General features: G+C 44.7%; 3 protein-coding genes across 3 annotated transcripts; 1 reads left to right on the top strand and 2 right to left on the bottom strand.

Moving 5' to 3' along the window:
* Positions 1 to 242: 242 nt before the first annotated feature.
* LOC128297874 (NADH dehydrogenase [ubiquinone] 1 beta subcomplex subunit 2, mitochondrial-like) lies at positions 243 to 1,183 on the bottom strand. Its single transcript, XM_053033587.1, has 3 exons — positions 1,019 to 1,183; positions 718 to 841; positions 243 to 644 (listed from the first exon to the last, which is right to left on the bottom strand). The coding sequence occupies exons 1-3, from the start codon at positions 1,126 to 1,128 to the stop codon at positions 567 to 569; spliced, it is 312 nt and encodes a 103-aa protein (XP_052889547.1). The 5' UTR covers positions 1,129 to 1,183; the 3' UTR covers positions 243 to 566.
* Positions 1,184 to 2,431: 1,248 nt separating this feature from the next.
* On the top strand, positions 2,432 to 2,683 carry LOC128298417 (uncharacterized). Its single transcript, XM_053034168.1, has one exon. The coding sequence runs from the start codon at positions 2,504 to 2,506 to the stop codon at positions 2,681 to 2,683; it is 180 nt and encodes a 59-aa protein (XP_052890128.1). The 5' UTR covers positions 2,432 to 2,503.
* A 395-nt stretch (positions 2,684 to 3,078) lies between these two features.
* LOC128299596 (uncharacterized) lies at positions 3,079 to 3,658 on the bottom strand. Its single transcript, XM_053035601.1, has 3 exons — positions 3,634 to 3,658; positions 3,432 to 3,581; positions 3,079 to 3,350 (listed from the first exon to the last, which is right to left on the bottom strand). Exons 1-3 carry the CDS (start codon positions 3,656 to 3,658, stop codon positions 3,169 to 3,171), a joined length of 357 nt encoding a protein of 118 aa, XP_052891561.1. The 3' UTR covers positions 3,079 to 3,168.
* Between the last annotated feature and the right edge of the window lie 18,612 nt (positions 3,659 to 22,270).

Below are 22,270 nucleotides of genomic sequence, written 5' to 3'. Positions count from 1 at the left end.
ATATATGCAAGAACTACCCGGGGGATGATTCAAAGTGAGTTCAGGGGCCCCTTCTTACTGCGCTTTTCGTTTTGTCGCATTTCAAGAGCCTTAATGACGCCCCCCCCCCCCCCCCCCCCCTCCTTCATCGTTTTTAAATTGAGACCCCAACTACAATTCCGCCCTGGGCCACCAATGGGATTGATCTTCCACTATAGTTATTCTAATTTTCATTTGATAGTTCAATAAGTTCTCAAACAGCTAAGTTCCATTATCGATACATGTAAGCTCTTCTTCTGTTATTATATTGACTAACGTGTAATGTTTCTAGCTTCGGTCGCTTTCGAACATTTTTAAGAAGCTAGCCAACCAAAATATAAAATCCTTTCGCCTTTTAAAGAGTTCAACAATCGCTACATTAACTGCCGAATCGTTTCAATTGTTTCCATTTTCCTGCAACCCAAGAGAAACACGGTTTCGATAACACCAGTTCCAGTTTACGCTACAGCCGCCACTGTTTATTTACAACCGAATCTGATGGATGTTCTAAAGCCCAGAATAGAGAACGGATTTGCTGGCAGTGAACTTCACTCGTCCAAATCACTTGCCGGAATACCCAGCTCAGCGTTGGTCCACGAAGACGGGTCGGGATAGTCGAATTCACCCTAAAATGTTTGTGTAAGTTGCAGCATAAATATATGGTTTCGGAATTGGACAAAGCTACCAATCAATAATTACCGTAATGTGTTCGTACTCGTGGAACAGATGCCACAGAATCCACCACCACATGAAGCCTCCGGCGACTTGCGCACCAACTCGTGCCAGCAACTCCGGCTTCGGACCATTTACTCGATAGGACCAGCTGCCATTTCATGAAACCGATTATGTCCGTATCGTACGGATATGGGAGACGACGATGGATGTACCAATAATGCCAGTTTTAACCACAGCAAGGATTCGCCGGCACGATAGAGAGGAAAAACAAAACAATTACATAATGAAATACGGTGGAATTATCATTCGCTTCCGCCTCACTTACTCGTGTCCATGGCGTACGATCTGGTTGCGAAGACCAGTGGGGTTCACCTTCTTGGCAGCGACACCACGAGCCAGCAGTCTTCCGACCAAAAGTGCACGGGAAGCCAGCATTTTCACCGCGCTACGGAGCTCGAGATTTTCACGCAAACACGGTTCACGATTATTTTCCTGCTGCCGAAAATAACAACAAACTGACAGCTGGCACTTTTGACAGCATTCGTCTGACATTCCAGCACCCAATGAACATTCGAGTAGTTGTCATTCGTGGTTGAGTTCGAGCAGTAGAGCGGGGTACCAAACACAAAAATATTCTTTTCATACGTTTTTCTTCCGTGCCGTATAGCACAAGATTTTTATAAAAGCGATGAATGCAATTTGAACATAATGAAACAACATTAAGAGTTTGATCTACACGAACAACAGGCAGTCCCCGAGATACGCGGTTCCTCTTATAGGCGGATTCGGTGATACGCGGTTTTTGGAAATTTGACAGTTAAGCTAGTATATAGCACCAAATCTAATCTAAAAGGTGAAAATTTGGTCGACCATACCGTTTTCGTCATATAAAACGTATGTTTTTTATTTATTTTAATGCAATCTTTGTAAAACTCGCCTGATTCGATAAATAAATCAAGTGCAGAAAAGGAAATCGTCTCGCTGACTTTGAAGTATAAACGAAATTGCACCAGGATTTGACTTACACGGATTTTCCCGGGCTATAGCGGTTCCGCTATATAAGCGTATCTTGGGAACTGCCTGTACAGGAGAATTCCGCGGGGTTCGTGTCTTCGGAACTACGATAGGAGAGGTGATGCGTATTGCATACAAACAGGGTGAATGTAGGAACAAAGTTTGAAAAAACCATTGCATACCATCAGGATGATTTTCTCATTTGATTCCAACAGATGGCAGTAGTGAAGTTTTCAATTCGAATGTGTCGGTACGGATTTTTGTCAACTGTTTTTGTTTGTTTGTTTGTTTCAACTTTATTCTTACTAGTAGGTTAGATCTCTTGTGGTCGTATATATTACACAATAAAAAGATGGCCCATTTTCATCACAAGCACATACAACGATTGTATAACCCTTTTTTGCTTACATATTCTAGCTGAAACTCAATGTTTACCAATCGTGTGCTGTTATCAGTGGGTCAAGAACAGCTGTTGGTTCTACCGGAGAAATCTGCTTCGCATGATTATTTCATTCATTTTGATAATGGCTCACAAAATTGCTCTCCTATAGCCAAAAAAACAACCCCCCACCAACGTGTCCAAAAAATTGTTCGACCTGCTTGTAATCATAACAAACCGTGCTGGTATAAAAGCATCAATACATCGAATCGAACGGCACAGTCAAAATTGAACGCTTGCTACAACGCACCCCCCCTCGAATAAAAACCAACCGAAGCCTACATTTCGAGTAAGTTTCGCTAAGTTGCGAGTGAACAGTTGCCGAATACTCATCGCTTATTTTGTTTCCATTTAGAAATGAAATTCCTGTGGTTCATCACCTTCCTGCTCGCGCTCGTCGGCATGATCGCTGGTGATGCGTGCCCGAAAGGCTTCAAGTCGCAGAACAACAAGTGCGTCAGCCCGCGCCCAGTGCACGGCGACTGCCCGAAGGGTTCGACTTACAGCGCCAAAGTTAACCTGTGTGTTCACAACTAGAAATAAAGCAACCATCTAAGGGCAACCATGTTTGGCGTTTCGTGTCGTTCCATTGCGATTGTTGAGCTATGAAAGAAGAATTGATTGCCAACAAAAATCATCAAAATGGCCGAGGCCACCTGCGCACGATGGTAAACATCGAATTCCTTCCATTAACCACGTTAATACGCCGCACAAAGTTTCGTGCAGCTACGACGATCGCCACACGGCTAAACTCGCGGCTGGATGCAATAATTCCCCGGCATTTCACAGCATCCAGAAGCATCCCGGCTGCCCAGTGCTAAAGCACTACATACTATCTACACTTTCGGATCAGCCCCGGGGACTTTTGAGTGTGGCGTGCAAAAGTTTTGTCCCAACGAAACACCGCACGATGGCGTTGGAACGTGGCGTAATGGAGTTGGAGTTTCGTGTGTTACGGGCAAATTTATTCAATCACACACCACCATCGCCATCCATCGGACGGAAGGTATGAAGTGCACGTGCTACGTGTACACGCACAGGTTCTTGTTGAGGTCGTACTTGGAGTTGGCGGGACATTCGCCGTGCACGGGCCGCTTCGTTACGCATTGGCCCTGCTGATGATCGAAACCTTGCGGACATTCCTGCCCGAAAGCCGCACAAACCAGGGCCAGCAGAAACACGACAAACCACAGCAATTTCATTGCTGTAAGATGATGAGAAATAGATTATTACAACTAATAAGGGCTCTCGGCGGGATGTCCCCGTGTGGTGGAACCAAACTCACCGAAAACGTTGGATGGAACCGGAACCGGACTGATTGGATGCACTTGCACGATTGATGCAACCGTAGTGCAGGCTGCTGTTGCATTTATAGTCGTCCGTACGGCTAGTACACATACACAGTCCGGGCCCACTCCGTATAGAAGAACCGTTTCTATCGATGTGAAAATAAGGCCACTGCTTATCAGCGATGGCTATATACTTACCATAAATGATCGCTCTCGTGGCCATTTCCTACCGTTGCAGCTGAAACTACACGATCATCGCGCATAATCGCACACATAATATCGGATTTTAATTAATAATCTCACTAATCCTCTGTGCCCAAAACTCGTCCAAACGCGGTCGAATAAGCGTCACCATCGGACGGAACACCACCGATAACGGGCGGCCGGGGGGGGCGGTGCAATTTTGGGCACCGGCTGGACCGGCTAATCCTTTCAAATTTGCTCACAATTCACGCATCCGGAAAGCAGTTTGTAAATTTGATTTTCAACAAATTTTCCACCCACGGGAAGTGAAGCAGGGGGAAGGTAGGAGGGGGGGGGGGGGGGGTCATAATTTTTGGGGGCTAATATTCTCCTTCCTGCATATCCATTGCTATTCGCGTGCGTATGTGTGATGATGAGCTTTTCTTTTTTTTTTTTGCTTGATTTTGGATGGTGTACTTCTGTGTTCGGATCGTTTTGGGATCGTTTTAATCGTCAGCATCCCCCGAAAAACCAATCGCTCCCCATCCCGGCACCCAGACAATGCTGCATCCTCACGCGTGTTTTCCCGTAATCAATTTGAAACTAATTTATGTGTCCGGTGTGTGGGTGCGAAACTCGACGGGTGATGCCGATGGTGGTGATGATAGTTGGTTTGGGGGTGGGGAGCGGACAGAACTCCTGGAACACCGGAAAGAGATAAATGGCACTGTGTGAGGGCAAACCCGACGAAACCCTACGCCGATTTGGATTAACTAAACCCAAATGAATAATGCAATTTTGGTTTTGCTTCGAGCATTGGTACAGCCAGGGGTTTTTATGCGGGGGGAGAGGGAATAAAAGCGGCGGCAAGCAGAAAAGGGATGCGATGATAGCTGATCGGTGAATGAGCTCCAGCGTGGCGCGCGTGTGTATCCGTGGCTTGGTGTGAGTGTATTTCGGAGAGCGATTTTGTGATGAAATTTTAACCCGATCCATTTTATTGGACTGTAAAACGATTAATTTTATGAGACCAAAAGCGGAAAAACAATTTCCCCTCCCTGCTGGCCCTTTATGCCATCCCACCCCCACTAAACAGGGGGTTTAAATGTGCATTGCAGACTGCGCTACGGGAACGATTACCATCGTAATGGAAAGTTCCAAATAACCGTCCCCTTCCCGTCCCACCCGGGCGGCCGATCATCCCAGCAGGTTTCGGGGGTGAATTTCCCGAAGAACCAGTGCGAAATTCTGTCCGTTACGGTTCTGTCTGTCTGTCTGTCTGCCCGCTTCGAACCGTCTGTCGGGAGCAACCAAACACTAACACACACACACACACTGTATGTGGCGATAGAAGAAGCACTATGGAGCGAAACGTTGTTTTCGATTACTTCACGGGGTATCGTTAATGTTTGACTTTTGGCCAGAGCGCGGTCGTGGCGATAGCGTGTTTCGCAACCTAACGGGGCCATTAGGGCAGGAGGTTACGGAGTAGAAATATGTTTACTCCCGATCGGGTTTGTGTGTGTGTGTGTGTGTGTGTGTGTGTGGAGCTTGACTTTTTTCTTACTACTTTTCGCCTGTTTTTTCAGGCTTCTTTTTAGTTACCAATAACCTTGAATTGATGGGCACCGTCTACCACCTTGAATGATTTTATTTCATTCGTGTCCGGTGATCATTACCATTGACATTAAACCATCAGTAAAGCGTCGGTTTGTATTGTAAATTGTGTTTAGGGCCTGAGCCCGAAGATAGTCCGCCCTGTTGAACAAGATCTTGCGTGCTGTTTAGTGGATCTTCATATGCAACATTTTTCGTTGCGTTTTTACGAGCAGCACATTTTTCTGAACTGTAGAACTGTAGCATCTTTTTAGGATAATGTTTGACATACAATGCAAAGCGTGATATGTAATCATAATTGATCAAATGAAGTCTATTGATCTATTCGTCCAGTTGGGAATGAAATAACCGTAGCAGCGCTTTGGCCAGCTCTGTAGCAGGGTAGCAGGGTTGATCTTTACACGACAGGAAATTCCTTAATTCCATCTGCACTAATCTTCAGTATGCAGGACTCATTCGGTAAAGAAAGAACAGCGCCTATGCTGCTTAAGAGCTTTTTAGCTGATGGAGCAAGCGACTGCAAGTGATTTTTGCTATTATTTTAAGTCACAAATTATAAGTTTCTTTAGTAAGATATATACTTTACTTTACCTTTACTGACTTGTACGATGTTGTGTGGGTCATTTGTTGTAAAGATTCTTCACAAATTAAATATGGAGGCTTTTCTAGTAGAACGTAAAAGATTGATAAGTGCAATGTGCATGTAGTAGCACTTACGCTGCTTAAGAGCTGTTGACACAGTTTGTCGTAAAAACGTACTGCTTATCTAGTGGTTTTCTTTCTTTTGAAAATGAATAACAAAGCAGTACCTCAAAACAGGGCTGCATTCTCGTAATTAAACTGTGGGAACTTGGAAAATAAAGATTTTCTCCACAATATAAGATTAATTCCTTATCGTTGATGTACAAATCAAATAAAAAGTTGAAACAAATCAAGAAACAAAATAATCTGGACAAAAGGGCCTTGTAGGAATTATTCCAAACAACAATTAACTAAAAATCGCGATAAAAAGAAAGGGAATAGAGTAAAAAAAACAGCCAAAAACGTAACAATTCAATTCTACTTCAATCAAACATTCAAATGATTTTTCCTCGAAAGAGTCACAACTCCTACCTACAGCAATCAAATATGATTCCATACCTCGCGACCGTCGCTGTGCGCTGGAAGAAACCATTCTCAATGAACTATTTTGAATACCGGTCCCATTTGACAAGGTCTTCAGAAGGGCGTCGTTGATGAAATTGACCTCTTTTCGTGTGCCTTGTCACCGCATCCTTCAGAGCATCGTTAGCGGTACATTTATGTAACAATTGTGCAAACGATTTGACGATCGGTTTCGGTTTTGATTATTTGCCTCTTATCGCGTTCGCGCTGTCTGTTATATGTAGCACAGTTGGATCACTATCGCTCGCAGGGCACCAGCACCAGCAGCAAAAGGTTACGGCTGAAAGCGTCGTCACAACATAACCTCTGATACAGTGTTTGCCGGTCCTGATCGTCGTTGCTGCAAGCACTACCGTCATCGTGTCTTTTAATTCCGTCTTTCTTGCACCATGAATCGTCGTTCACGCACCTTCTTCGTCGTTGCGTCAAACCAATATGTCAACAGCGCAATGCCAGTTGGCGCAACTGAAAAATTGATAGGTATTTGTACTTTGTAATTTTAAAATTCATAATATTTACGCTAAGAATGTAGAAAAAAAACAGATTCCTAACAACAATAAATTTGTTATTATTTATTTGTGATTAATATTTTTGTTTTAATTCATCTGAATACTAATATATATGTAGGGAACGATTAAAACGTCTAACAATAAAAATTCATATATTTTGTACTATTCTTTTAACATAATTCATTTTTTGTTTGTTTGTAATTGCTGCAACAAACAGTACCTTTTGTAAAAGCCCGGGAGAAACGTTGTAAACAATCTACCAATTTGACAGTTGCGCCAACTGGCATTGCGCTGTTGACATATTGGTTTGACGCAACGACGAAGAAGGTGCGTGAACGACGATTCATGGTGCAAGAATGACGGAATTAAAAGACACGATGACGGTAGTGCTTGCAGCAACGACGATCAGGACCGGCAAACACTGTAATGCATTGCCGTTGTTTTTGGGGTGGGGCCGCCGAGTAGAGCGAACGCACGGGAAAGTCTGTTCCACTCGGTGGCGATGATGAAGTTCGGGACGGTAGTGGTCGTGTTAAGGGATTCCTCGTTTAGCATCGGTTTCATCGCGCACGCTAATCCGACCCGCGGTACTAATCGGTGCCACGTCCGCGCTGCGAAAACCACGGCACATCATGAAGCCGAACGAATGCTGCCACGTCAAGATGATGCCATATTTCTTCCTGCCACGCAAAACGATGTACTTCGATGTTCGAAGTCTTCGCAGCACGGGAGCAGTACGACCGACAGTTGTTTCTTCTTTCCGGATCGCGCGGAAAACTTTGGCGTGGAAATCCGCGGCGGCCGTATGTTTCCGTCAGTCGGTGAAAGGCACATGGAAAGCTTGGTACCCGCGGTGGAAGGCGAGTTTTATTATTATTTTCTTGCTGCTGTTGCTCGCGTACGTCCTCCGTTCGCTGGGGAGAACAACCGAACCGAACAGCACCCAAGCTTCCGGGGTTGAAGCGGTGCGGCACTAACGGGAATGGAAACTTTTTAATCTGCATTATTTTAGTGGAAGCAACTTCATCAGCGACTGGCAGATCAAATTTCTTCATCAGCCCCCTTGTTATGCTTTCCCCTCGCTCTCGCCCACCACAATGGCCCGCTTCTCATCCCCTTTCCAGTGGAGCGCCCAAAGCGAATGGATGCATCCGGCCCTTTCGATGGCACTCAGTATGACAACTTTCCGAAGAGTTGGCTCCAAAGTTTCATCCTGACCGGCGGAACGAACCACCACCGTGTTCCGTCCTCCAGGTTGTGGAGCGATGGGAACTCGGTTCGAATGGGGAAGAAAGCAGCAAACGGTGCATGTAGTCATTATTTTCATATTCACCTCTATTTGTGTGCCGACCACGCATACGCCAAGGGAATCAAACCGTTCAAATGGTACCGTGACCGCGAAACGCGAACACCACACAGATCAACTTTACCGGTGCGGGGTTGTTTTTTTTTTGTGTGCAACTTTTTCCCGTTGGGGCCTGTGACGTTGATTTTGTTGTTGTTGATGCAGGGTTTTTCGCAAAGAATGTGCTTTTGCTATGATGTACTAACAATTTGTTTTATTACTAAATGTAAGTTTGTTTTGTTCGGCTTTAAATGCCGACCTGTACTTATTTTATTCTACTCAGTTTTATTATTAACCAACAAAAAGCAGAACACAGCATCAAGAGGATTTTGAATGTGTGCGCCTGAAGGTATGCAATATTGATTTAATAATCCACCATAAAGTCATGTTCATACTGAGTAAGAAGGAATGAGTGAATTAAAACTTCCTGAGTGAGTGAGTTGAATCGAATGTTATTTGTTGTTAAAACTCATTTGATCATTATCTTCCTTATGGAGTTTTAAATTATGGATGACTTAAACAATTCATTAATGAGTTATTTTATTTTTTATGATATTATTACCATCACTAATTGCTTAAAAATAACGTCTTACCCAGCAAATGTAGCTTAGTGTAGTTAGTAACGGTGGCAGTCTTCGCATAACGTGGCTGGTGCTTACACCTTTTCAAATTGATGTCAAGAAACCAACTATCCAGCATAACTAAAAAAAAGAATAAAACAGGTCGAGAATTTGGTCACCAACAATAAAACGCCAACATTTATGCAATGCGGAAAACTACATAGCCTTTTCGAAACTACTCAACCAGTAAATATTTGCAGCCTAATTTACCCATAAATAACCCTAAATTTACAGGGTTTTTAAGGGTAAAACAAAGACAAATTAACTAATAATCTACCATGTCCTGCAGTTTTGCGTGTTTGCATTAATAATTACTAACTTTTTTAGCCATAAAAACACAAAGTTAAGTAAATACATATTACAACTAGGAATAGTAGCCGAAAACCACTGCAAATTATATTTTCTTCCGAATGCAAAATAAAAACAAAGAAAAAAGGATAGCAACCACGCTCGTCACCAGACTATGATGGAAAGTACCGTGCGGTTGCTGTATATAGATTTTTTGCAATTTCCATTCTCTCGTCCCGGAAGGTGAACCTTTATTTTTATTCGGTTCGGCCATTGTTCAGCCCTGTGCGGTTGTTCTACACCGTACCGTGATGTTTCGGGCTTCGGCGGTTTATCTCCACCGGGCGCCCAGTGCAAACTAGCATTATTTTAGCACAACAAGAGCATCATTAACTCGTTACGGAGAACGCCGCGGAGCTCGCTGGATGCGGAAGCTGAAGATTGGGGCATTATGTTTATGCTTTACGTTCATTGAGCTTATGCTTTTCGCGCACCGTCGGATCGGTTTCGGGGTGGTTTTTGGGTGCGTTGGTGATGGTGGTAATGCATACAACAGGTTAGTTAGTTGGTTAGTGAAGATAAACGGCGTGTGTTTCGTTGCGCAGTTACAGGGAGCATGGTACGGAGGATGGAGCGCCCAAAAACCAGTGCTTCGGTTGAAAACTTTGTTTGCGACTAGTTGCGACGGTGGGTGCGAGTGAAAATAAATGACATAAAAAAGCGTGTCTCGGGGTTGGGTGTGTCTCGCTTCGATGTTCATTCTATACTAATTATGTAAGTTTAAATTGGCTACGTTATGGTTGTAGTTTGGGTAAAGGTTGATGGAGTTAGTGTCAGATATGTGGGCACTCTGCTCGCTGCAGGTTGCCCGGTTGTGATGAAAGCGACAAATTGGACGGGTAGTAGGAAATTCTATTCCACTCGGCATGATCTAATCTAAACAGTTAAAGCGCTGCAGCTGTCTGCAGCCGCGATCATGCACATGCACACATCATTTAAACAACTGCACGGGATACGCTATTCGCCCACACACGCAACACACTGTGCCTCAATTGGGAAGTTTTCCAATTAGATTAAGCTCAATTTGCAGCGGGCGGCAACTGGAGAACTGCTTCTCCGGTACGTTGCCCTAAGGCGCAGTACATTTCAGTTCGTCTCGGTAGTCAGATACTGCTTCGGTTCAGGAGTCAGTGCTACAGTGCTGAAGTGTAAGCAAATTTCCTCGCACCAAACTTATTGTCTATTTGACTCCGAATGAACATTTTGAAGATGTTGTTAATGGTGTTGGCGTTCGTCTTGGGCGAGACAAATGCTCTCGAGATGTGTCCAGCGCACCAGTATCGAAGTGTCAGTGGAGTTTGCTTACCCTTGGCACGGCAACCCGATCGAAGTGCGTCGGGCTGTGGAGCCGATCAGGAACATCCGGCATCGTCTCATGGTTGCAAGTTCCCAAGGACGTAAACAAGAAGTGATTTGATAACAAAACAAAAAAAAAACAAGCAGACACAAACCCCATCGACAGACGGCATTCAATAAACTATCCAAACTAAACAAATCAAACAAATCCTCGCCTGCCCTGGTATGACCATTTCGATTACAACCCAGCTTCCAGCAACGCAACGGATTAAAAAGATCACCAGTGGATAGACAAACACCATCAGGGTGGATGTTTTGCACTCGGAAAGTTTGTCCTCCGACCGAAAAGCGACACAAATTAAATAGTGTGGTGAATTGTGTACCGGGCCAAACACCCCGCCCCACTGGAAAGCGTAACTTTGTGCGCGAACGAGCTGTACAAACAACTAATTTTCCAACCCGATGGCAAATGACCGACGCGCCCGTTAATGGTGTCGTACGCTCGTACGAATCCATTGTTTACCGGATCAAACTCGAAACATCAAAATCCCGTCCCCGTCCCAAGGCCGGTATTCCCCAATGTCGTGCCGTTCCCCGGCGCAACAACACCTGGGCATCCGTTCGATTGCGTCTGTTTTGACTCGATTTTCTCGAAATGGGAAAACTTTTTCACACACCGGGGCGATGTGATGGTGGTCACCGGCGGTGATCGGTGACGGGGTCCCGGCGCACATTTAATCGGTCGCTCACTAGAACCGGAACGTTACCCCTATTACCTAGCCGGAAAAGCTTTAAACCGAAATTGAAAGCAAACAGTGCAACAGTGTCGCAACGGTGGCGAAACAATCCAATCAATAGAAAATGCCGGGGTTTTTCGATCGGTTGAGGTGGTTGTAGTCACCCCGATAGCGCTGGCGTGACCGGATTCAGATAGAACTACTCTCGAAAACTTAGTTAACCCGCTGAATGTCCCGCTTACGGTTGCAGCGGCACGGCACCATGGGTGACGGAGCGAGAACTGTTTGTAAATATTTTCTATCAAATTATTTTAATAGAATAATCAGCTTTTGTAACGAGCGTTACTTAGCTGTTGACGGTATTCGATGTTCAATATATTTAGAAGCTTTCTATAAAGTTTTTCAGAATTATTCGCTCTAAATCATAACGAGCGATAGAGAAGTGGTTTAAATATATTATCGAAAACAAATTTTCATTCCTGTGTGCGTTTTATTATTACGTTAACTAGTCCCTAAACCGAACGCTTTTTTGTTCGCATTGTGATGTATGGGCAGCAAGTTGTAACTTGCCCATTCCCGGAACTATTTCCCAGCGCCGATAAGTATACCGTTTACTCCGTGTTGAAAACTCGGCAAACTGGAAAGAAAAATCCCTACCCGGCCGTACACTCCCGGCTTGTAAGCCACCAATATGCCACGTTAACTTTCCACCTTGTACCGGAATGCGGAATGCTGTTCCACGTTCCACGATTCAATCGATCGATTCCCACCCGTCTCCCGGAACCACAACGAGATGGCAGTCTATTTACAACTTTCCACTCGGTTGTGGTTAAACTTTTGCACCAAAACTTCATCCAATCCGAGTGCATTCTGGGCCAGGATCCATTGATTCCTGTACACTGCATAATAGCGATCCCGTGCCTGGTGTTTTGGAGTGCTCTTTTCTGGAAAGGGTGTGCGTTGAGTTGCGTTATGGGGAGTTTTTTTTGTCCTGAAACATGTTTACTGCACCTTCCCAAGATAATCCAAATGCACAGCGAAGCTCATTTCGATGGGGAGTAGAAATAATTTATAGCCCACGACACACAAAAGTCGACAAATCGGGCGTTACCGCTACAAGCATTACACTGTCCGCTGGATAATTGGGCATGAAATAGCGCCTCTAGTGAATGAATTCTAACAAATTCACTGCGATACGTACGATCAAGCTCGGAAGCGGATTGGATGCTGTTGGACCCGCCTTGAAGGGTGCCAATGCAAAAGGGTAGCAGGAAAACAAAAACGCGCTCCCCAAAAATCAGACAACGGCGGCTGATGGAACGATTCGGTTGTTGGTGATCGTACCGTGCGTTTGCTCTCATCAATCATGCAACCGGCCACCTCTCCAATCATTCATCATTTCGGTGTAAATTCCCAAATGGACTACTAAACAAGCGTTTAAACTGCAAAACAATGTATCATCGGGATCTGCTTTTGCACCCGGGGTTAGCAGAAGCGGCTTTCGAGCAACTGCCTTGCCTACTACGATACGTGTCTGCTGAATGGTGTGCACTATTTCGAGTACTTTTTCTGTTTGGGAGGCGAGTTCATGATAGCTTTGGGTGGTGCAGTTTACCAGTTTTCGGAAGGTGATGATTGGTTTTGATTGAAATGTACCTTACACCACATTTCGGATTGATTTGTTTTCCGTGGAAATGGTGTTCGGATTCGATGTAACGTGGCATGGACGCTTTCAGTTAGAATGAATGAGGTTAATAGAGAATGGACGATGGGACATATGGTAGTAAATGTAGAAGGTGCTCTATAGTATTTTTTCCGAAACAGCCTTAAGATCCCCGTATCCGAACGACCATCTAATTGGAAATGCAAAATATAGACCCCCGGACGCACACACTCCGACACAGGGCCAATGTTTGTTCGATCCTTTTTACATTTTTGTTTATCATTCCTGTTGTCATAAAAAGGAGATTCCACATTACGGCGCAGCCGAGGCAAACGAGGCTTAGCAAATTGAATTCACATTATAATTTTTATGGCACAGTTCCTTACCCACTGCATCCATCCCTTTGCAATACCCTCGAGTTGCAATGTCGACTAAAGGTCAAGCGATATCCTTTTCAAACACGAGTCACGCCCAGCCGGCGCACCCTAAGGGAAGGTCCGTCCGAAACAGGCTGTGTGGCCGGGTGATTGGGGAAGGACATGGGCCAAGCTGCTGGGTCGTTTGTGCTGTTATCTCACTGTCATGGATGAAGATCCTCTTGCGAGCTTCGGTTTACATAACTGCATGTCATATTTAATTGTGTTCTCTAGCCGTTCTGGGTGATGAATCCCAGATGGTTTTTTTTGCGGTTCCCTAAACCTTTTTTTTGCAGAAGATGTAAATATTTTAAATATACTTTTTACTGGGAAATTTTTAATCGAAACTTTCCCGCACGACATGCAATATGTCACCATCGTTAGCCATTGGGTGCATTCCATATCCACTTTACTTCATGTTCCCGCTGGCCGAAGAACGTATCGATCGAAGAATTGATGAGAAAAACGGTTTGATGAACTTTTCCACTTCGATTAACACGATGACGACACGATCTGAGGCAAATATGGGGTGGATCAAAAGTTGCCACCAGGATTACATGTGAACCAGATTTGGAGGAAATCGAAAATACATGACACTTGCGATCGATAACTAACTTTCCCTTCCGTAACTGCTATTGGATTGGAGGGGGATGGAACTAACCCTTGCGCTGGAGTGCGCCGGTAGCTGAGTAGCGCTGCCAGGAAACGGGGAACTTGCACTGCTTCCGTTTGCGTCAAAGTGCATCACGTTGCAACAATATTGAAATAGATTGAGAAGTTTATCCAACGCCAGAATGTGTGTCAAAATGGGAACACCATCTCGCCCCGTTCCGTCTGGTGCCGGTGTATGTTTGCCGTGTGAATTCCCTCTGAAAAGGGAGGTGTACATCGTTACAATTGGTGGCATTGTAGCATTGTACAGACATGTACAGACACACATGTGGAAGAGATGGAAGCCAAAACAAACATCCGCAGCAGCCAAATGGAGTCGATCGGTGATGGAGGAAATAGAGACACACTGACGCACTGCTGGTACACGTGCGAAGATATGACGTGTCTGCTGCTGTGGCGGGATATTGAGTGCTTGTAGCTTCGTACCAGGGTGGGCCAATAGAACCGAAGTTGCTGTTTCGTGATTGAATGTTGTGCAAACATATTAAAGATGTTGCTGATTGGCTGAGGAATGTAAATTTTCCAATTTGATGAAATAACCAGCAACATGGCATTATTGCATAACTTTAGGCGTTGAAAAATCCTACGCCGGAAAGTATGCAATCGTCGTTTACATAAAACACGTTTAAAGGTCGTGCAGCTGCAACAACAAACTGACGATCCTTTTTATGAGCCTTCATCGAATACGTTCGCTGTCGCTATGCCTCTTGAAGTTGTTCAAAAGCATCTTTCACGCGCTACTAATTATACATGTATCAAACATTCGCTTGCGTGTGAACCAGTTTTGAGCACCTGTCAATTCGCCGAACATCCGATTGCTGTTCGACGTTTCCTTCCACGACGGAAGTGTCTGACAGCTTCGCTGATGTCGGTGGTTCAGAGCATATGGAACGGTCGCCCGCGTCGTCGGCGCATGATATCGGGATCCAATTTCGTGGCGGTTTGCCCGAATGCACGGCCAGTTGTCGTGTATGTTTGCAGCGAAACAAGAACGTACGTCTCATCAAGCGGAACGGCGTGCCGGAATGAGGCCGATGTGGGGTGTGTTTGCTGAGAAGATGATGAAGATTGTCCCGAAAGGAAGGATGTGCGTTGTTAGTAGCATGTCGTGTTTCTGGTTGTATTGCCTAAGGACGCAGTGCTGATGTGGTGTGTGGAAACTTGCTACATTTCTAGGATGATATCTATGGGTGTGTTTTAATTATTTTACCTGACATAGTTCATAAAGTTATTATACTTTTTCATAAAAATTGTAAATGAACAAAAGCTACACAAATGACTCCTGATAGATCATTGTGCTTTTTTATGCTTTGATTGTTTAATTTCTAACAAATTATATGAACAAAAACCTTTGAATGAAGTAGTAAAAAACATCGGAAATTAGGCAACATTATAATTCTATCGTTCATTAAACCTCTCGAAGATGTTCAGACTCATAATTGGCTTCATTTCCTGTAGTGAAAATGGAACACAGTTCTACCATGTGCCGTTCGTGTTGTTTTATGCAGTTGACATTTCCTTCCTTTTCTCATAATGTTTTTACTACTTCATGAGCTATTTTTACCTTATCAACTGTTTCGTTTTGTGATAAATGGTGATTGCAAGGTTAGACACAGTTACAAACATCCTTAATCCACAGCTTCTCTCCAAACATAAATTAATAAACTCCTTTCCGTTCATTCATCACCTCGATTTATGCTGTTTGTAATTAATAAAAGTGAATAAATAGACACTTTACTGCTGTTTGATCAGCGTCGTAAACCGTAGTTAACTGCGGTGTTTAGCTAAGAAAATCAAGCAAACTCATAAAAATCACTCACCTCAAACCGGCCAAACTGCAGGACAGCTCCTTCCTGCAGTGAATCAATTTTAACGCTCCACACGCATTAGCCGGGCCACGCTTCCGCTTAACGACTTTCCGATATTTCCGCATAAACAGCTCGTTAAGTTTTTGGGGCCTTGGTCGTTTTCTGTTTTGTTTTTTGTTTTTTTTTACAAAAAAAAAAAAACCATCCACCAAACGAATCAAGCTTTTACACCGGCTCGAAACGAACTTTCGAATCGATTGACCCCATCCGAGTGGATGTAAAGTTTTGGCAAGGCGGTTGGTGTTGGTTTTGTTTTCTTCTTGCATTTGCGGTAATATTCACCTTCCAGGTGAAAATAAACCTGCCCCACCGTTTGCTGGAACAAAGGCAGAACATAAAAAAGGCAGATAGAAAAAACAGAACCACAACCGTCCATTTTATCGCAAAACCATCGCACTCGCTCGTAAAAGCGTGAAGTTTTGCGATTTGATGTGTTTTCTTTGGATCGGTGCGCCGTGAAACGCGTGGGACGATTTAACAAAATTTCCCTCAAGCGAATATATAAAATTCAACACCAATCCCCAAGCCGGGGTGCGTAATCAGGGTGCAGATTTACCGCCCCTACATGCGCATTTGCCATCAAGGATAATTGCAATGACCTTGAAGGTGTTGGTGTACGGTGAGACGAGATTTTTCACGCACGGCACCCGGTACATGTATGCGCTGCGCTGCGAATTCCGAATGCCGGTGCGATAATGTAACGGACAGTGCCCGAACGAGCGCCGTGATGTGATCCGATTTGCATAATTTTGTATGCTTATGGGGTGAGCAGATTTCCGCGGGTGATCAGGCACGTACCGGAAAATCGACCACACCTTTCGTCCGAGTGTCCTGCCTCCGAGCGTTTGTGGGTGTGTTTGTGTGTGTGTGGTCGCGCACGCTTTCCTCACTAATTCGCCCTTATCGGGTGGTGTTGGTTAGTGGTTGAACATCCCATCCCGGATATTCTTTTCGAGCCCCTTCCCGCCCTCCAATTGAAGTTTGTGGTGCAAAATAACAAAACCCAGCATCGGTGTGACTGTAAAACCGCACCGTACGGTCACCGGCAGAAGTCAAACTGTCCTCAAAATTGCCGTTTTCATCAATGTCATTATCGTTGTGTTTTATGATAATGCGTACGGCAGGATGTTTCGAGTAGCATCGGGCGGTGTTTTATCTGTCAAATCGAAAGACACCATATTCACCTGTACGGGAGCCTTACATTTGTGGTGGCTAAGCGCCGATGTTCGCACCGGATGGTGGTGCGTTTGTGCTAAGGGATGTTTGCATAGCGCACAATCTAGGACAACGACAGAAATAAAAACGGAACCGTGGTACAATTCGATCCAGTGGGCATTTAAAAAATCGTAAACTAAAATTATCATCTAATAAAATTGATTACCAAATGCACAAACAGTCCAACAGGGCGCACACACAAACATTGGGCGCTTTTCATGCACGGTCGCTTGGGCAAACAGTTGCATCACACTCTTTAGACATTTTTGTTTTGTGTGTTGGCATGCTTTGCTTTGCTGTGGATGTGTGGTTGTGGCCCGTTCGCTCGGACAAAACAAACGTCCGAAACAGCGATAATATTTATGTTTTGCAATAGTGAGCGCGCTATAAAAACATACCAGGTGGCGGCCACCACCGCCCACTGCAGAACCGTTTCTGTTTGAAGTGGTAAAATAATAAAGCGCTTTACAGCGCTAAAGGACACATTAGAGCTAGAACAGTGTTAGAGCGGTACGGGTACGGTACCGGGGTCCTACTCCATCTCCACCCCACACCCTAACGCACCGCTCATAACGATGGTTTTGCGAAGCACTCGGGAGGGTGATAATGGTGTGGCCATGGACCGGGGACACACTGCACACGACGGTTGATGGTTTTGACTTGATAATGACTTTGATGATTTGTCGGTCAGAAAATAAAATATGTGTGCCCAGCCAGAGCATTCCGGGCACGATCGTACGCGGCACGGGGAACATTCGGTTGTGCCTGCCAGTCTGCATGGAATGTTTGTTTTAGCCATATCTAGTCGCCTGGATTACACCGAGCAGAACGCATCTGGCAGCAGGTTTGCTATGGCAACTGCATGTTGGTGCCGAACAGTGTACCAGCGTACGGACGTACTTTCTACACAGCAAAACCCGAATCTGTGTGCCTTCGCATACAGCGAATCATCGCTGGTTGCAAAGGGAAATTGTTAAAAAAAAAGAACATGCAAGAAACGAACAGCAAACAAAACATGGCGGGTGTAATTGTTACCACGACCGTACGGCAACACGATCGATAAATTTTAATTTGTTTTTATTTTTATTAGATTGTTATTCCGAATGACCATTCGGCTCGGGGGAGGACAACGACAAACAACGGTGGAAAAGCGTCCTTGCGGGAAATGTTTGCGTTGCACCGGGTACGTGCCGGCACATATGGGTGAGTGCAGCGTTCACAAGGGTGCATGTGACGAACATTTGTTATCATTACCTTGAATCAATAATAACCTAACTGCCACCCATCCGGTGGACAGCTGGTGAGCTGTTCGGGTGTGTTTTATTTTATTGCTCCACCGGGAATCATTTGGGTGCCATTGGAAATCAATGACGGCTTGCCGTTACATACGGGAGCGCAAGGTCATGCTGGTGCGAATGTTTGGTGTGAAACCAGGCCAAACAATTTTTTAACATTTGTAAATGTCATGTTACGCGATTGCTATATGCGTTAAAATAAATATTAGCGCACAAATAAATAAATAAATATAACTGCTTTGTTCGAGAGCCATTTTTATTGGCCCAATTAACAACAAAATTATAGAGATTATAATCAAATAAAAATATCAACACACATTGCTTCGCTTATCAATGCACATTAGTGTTGTATGAGATATATTTCGAATTAGTTCTAGAGGCTTTACCATGACAACGAATAAATAATTAAATAATAATTCTACCGACCTTGGTGAGCAGTCCTAAACCGCTTATGTATAATATGATCCTACGATCTGCCAGAGGTCGGGAAAGAAAAAAACTATTTTCTAATTTTTACCATTTTGTTAGCAGTATTCGTTTTTTTTTGTGTAAAATTTAACCTTCGACTAACGATACTCTCCAGACTGTTAGCAGACGATCATGTTCCAAACGCGAGTGGTTTAAGGATTCTGAGAGTGCTTGATCAAAAGTATTAGCTGTCAGCGATAAAAATTGTAAACAATGTCGAATCCTTGAATACTTTAATTAAATTTCTTCGATGTTTTGAATGCAGTTGTAATATTTTTTTTAAAATAAAAAATGGAAAACAGTTTTCTTTTATCTACACATTTTCATTTTCACATTTTTCTTGTTCAATATCCCTTTTCGGTTAAGTAATTCTCCCCTAGTACCGTTTAAAGTAATGTAACAGTCAAACGAAGTGCTTCCGTTCCGCTTTGGCGTGTCTGCTGTCCAGTAATGTCACCCAGTGCCGGATTGCTGCCCGAAACTGGGAACAGTTGGTTGAAAGTGCTAAAATATGCAAAGGAAAGAAAAAAAAAACCCTCATCCAACAACCTGAACTCCTGTACAGAAGAGGTCGATCTGGCGGCGGCTAACTAACCTGGCGCATTTAATGTACCTTTGAGCAGGCAAGGCATAACGGATGGTACGAAAGCGGAGATGAATAAGTGGTCAAAATACATAAAACGCAGACCGCTTTACCCAATCGTGGCGGCCCGGGCCCCCTCACCCTTCCCCGCGCTGCTTACCTTCAAATCAAAGCTACAAAACTTTGGCAAATATTTCTCACATTTTTATGACAAAACAAGACAAAAACTCGGAGCCCAACTCAAGTAAAGAACAACACCGCAATGCCGGCGGTGGCCGAAATCGTAACGAAATTATTCGGAAACTTTGGCTGTGCTAAATTTTCTCCCAACTTTACTGCACTCGGCACTCGAATGCGGGGAGTTTGAGTTTCGTTTGCTCCCTCCCTCCCCTCTCGCTGCACCTTTCTTTTGGGTTCGTTTGAGAGGATTTTTTTTTTGGGTAGAATGAACATGGAATCGTTTTGCGTTTCATTTCATTAAACGTGGAAGGTGGCATTATATTACACGCGCGCAAACACTTTTTATTTAAAGAAATATTAAATAAATCTTTAGCAGATGATAAGAGATTGAATTGCTCGGCGGAAGCGTCTCTCGTTTATCTCACGCCACGGCAGGAACGATTCCACCTGCGAGGTGTGACACAGCCTGACCGGGGTGGGCTTACCACAGTGCAAACGACAATAGAGCAACCGAGACCGAACCGACCGGCCCCCTCAAAACCCGACCCGGAATCGGAATAGAATTTTGTGGGTGGACGACGCCGGTGACGGCCGGTTTCCCTCGCTTCTGCCCGCCCACACCCAACCGAACCGGGGGACCGGGGGACCCGGAAATTTTCTATAAGAAATGTAATTTCCTTTTATTTGCATTTTAAATTGTGTCTCTAATTTCTGGCACGAAAGCGAAACGGTTTCTGGTGCTCGAAAGCTTCCGGATCTTACCGGTTTAGAGAGACGTCCCCGGGACACGGCACCGGGGGTGTGTGTCTTCCGTTTGCCTTCCCACACTAAACGACTTTCCACCGACGGGGCAATGACTTCATGTGCCACCGGACGGAAGTGCGTGTTTTTCACCAATTTTGTTCCGTTTTTTTTTTTTTTGGCAAAAGAATGCAAACCGGATTTGTGGTTTCCCGGGGTGCAGTGCAGGTTTGCGCACGGTGCGAGGTTTGCAACGAATCTCAGCAATTCACTTTTCTTGCTGTTCCCGTTTTACAAATGAGCCCCCTATTTACATTCCGACAAAATGGGGAAGGAATGTCTTGGACGCCGTACGTTTGGGAGCGAGATTGTGGAGATCGCGTGGAAAGACTACTAATGGTCTAATGGGTACGTCGAATGGGATTGTTGATTGTTTGCTAGCTCCATCAGTCGACGGGAAGGTAGTAGCGCTCACTTCACATTTTCCTTCACCCGGCACCGGCGTTGACTGTGTATCGGGATGGCTTGCAGGGATACAGCAAGAACAAAAGAGCATGTGCCAAGGGGTCAACGCGATTACCGCGGGCGCCTGATTATAATCGGCCACCAGGGGGTGGTTCCGTTTTCTTGAGCACCACTGCAATCGGTGCCATCTGTTAATGGTGCGCCAGTACGGAAATGAGTTCATTACAGTAATCGCAATCCGGCCCGGTTGGGTACGAGTTGCAGGTGTAAATTATGCATTTCGTTGGCGTTCCGATGTGGTGAAGATTAATTTATCACCGGCATGTGTCCAGCGTGTTGCAGCGCAAGTCCACGACGTTGTAACGATCCGAAGCATGTTTGCCCAACACATTAGTTGGAGCTTGGGGTTTGGTTTTTTTTTTTTTGCTTACCGGGATATTTACCGGATGCATTAGCATGTTTTTAGATTCTCCATCGTTTTCGTATCCAACACCTTGTTCGTAACCTGTTGATCATCTCGCTGTGCTCACCTAGAACAGGCTTCCCTTACAATGATCATTAGCAAAACGGGGTGGATTTGTTAATGTACCTAGAGTTAGAACAATGTTTGAACGCTAAGCGGGCTGTCTTAGAGGAAAATTTAATGACAGATAGACGTTCTTCGTTCCCTGTGTAAAGTAAAACGCGTATAGACACACATTCTGTCGCAGGTTGGGCAGACAGTTGTAGCATGTTGATTTTTGCATAAATTATAATCTCATTCTCCATCTGGCAGCTTCCATCTGGTGCTGTTCGAAGTACGCTTTGGGATATTTATTTATCCTCGGCATCCTCAGCTCGCTTCAGTAGGAGGAATCTCTTCACATACCATCCATCGCCAACAGCCATCATCAACAAAAGGGAGTGCGGATTTTTGGAGATCTTTTTACCGGCCGGTTTGAAAGAAGAAGAGATTTACGTTTGTCGGAGAAAGCGAATGTCGTCGTGGGGCTTCCAGCGTCGCCAACATTCACCCGCAAGATGCTCGTTAGACAAATCCTTCCTAGTGGCTAACGATACAACCGGAGGCGAAGCAGTGCCGGCACCAGTGTGCGAGCGTGTAGTGATGTAAATTAAACCAAAACATGCAGTTTTAAGTAGCTTACTCTCGGGTGCACTCGTAAGCGGATTACGCGCCGTACCGCACTCGGACCGGAAGATGCGACCCGAGAGAAGAAGTTGCCTTGGAGTTTACCGGTCGGTAAGCACCTGGCACCGACCAACATCCGATGCGACGAACGTTAACAGCATCAGATACGGTGAGCTGTTGGGTCAGGAGTTGGGAGTTAATTTGTGTCAATTTGAGCTATGAGGGGGGGTTTTGCAGTGATTTCGTCTACACGGGCACGTGCTCCGTAAACGGTTTGGTTAGTTGGAACCCATTAAGAATGGTATGAGACCAAACGCTGCG

Source organism: Anopheles moucheti, chromosome 2 (assembly GCF_943734755.1).
Source record: "Anopheles moucheti chromosome 2, idAnoMoucSN_F20_07, whole genome shotgun sequence".
NCBI classification, from domain to species: domain Eukaryota; kingdom Metazoa; phylum Arthropoda; class Insecta; order Diptera; family Culicidae; genus Anopheles; species Anopheles moucheti.
The sequence above is the reverse complement of the archived record's forward strand: the minus strand, read 5'-3'. Positions and strand labels throughout refer to the sequence as shown.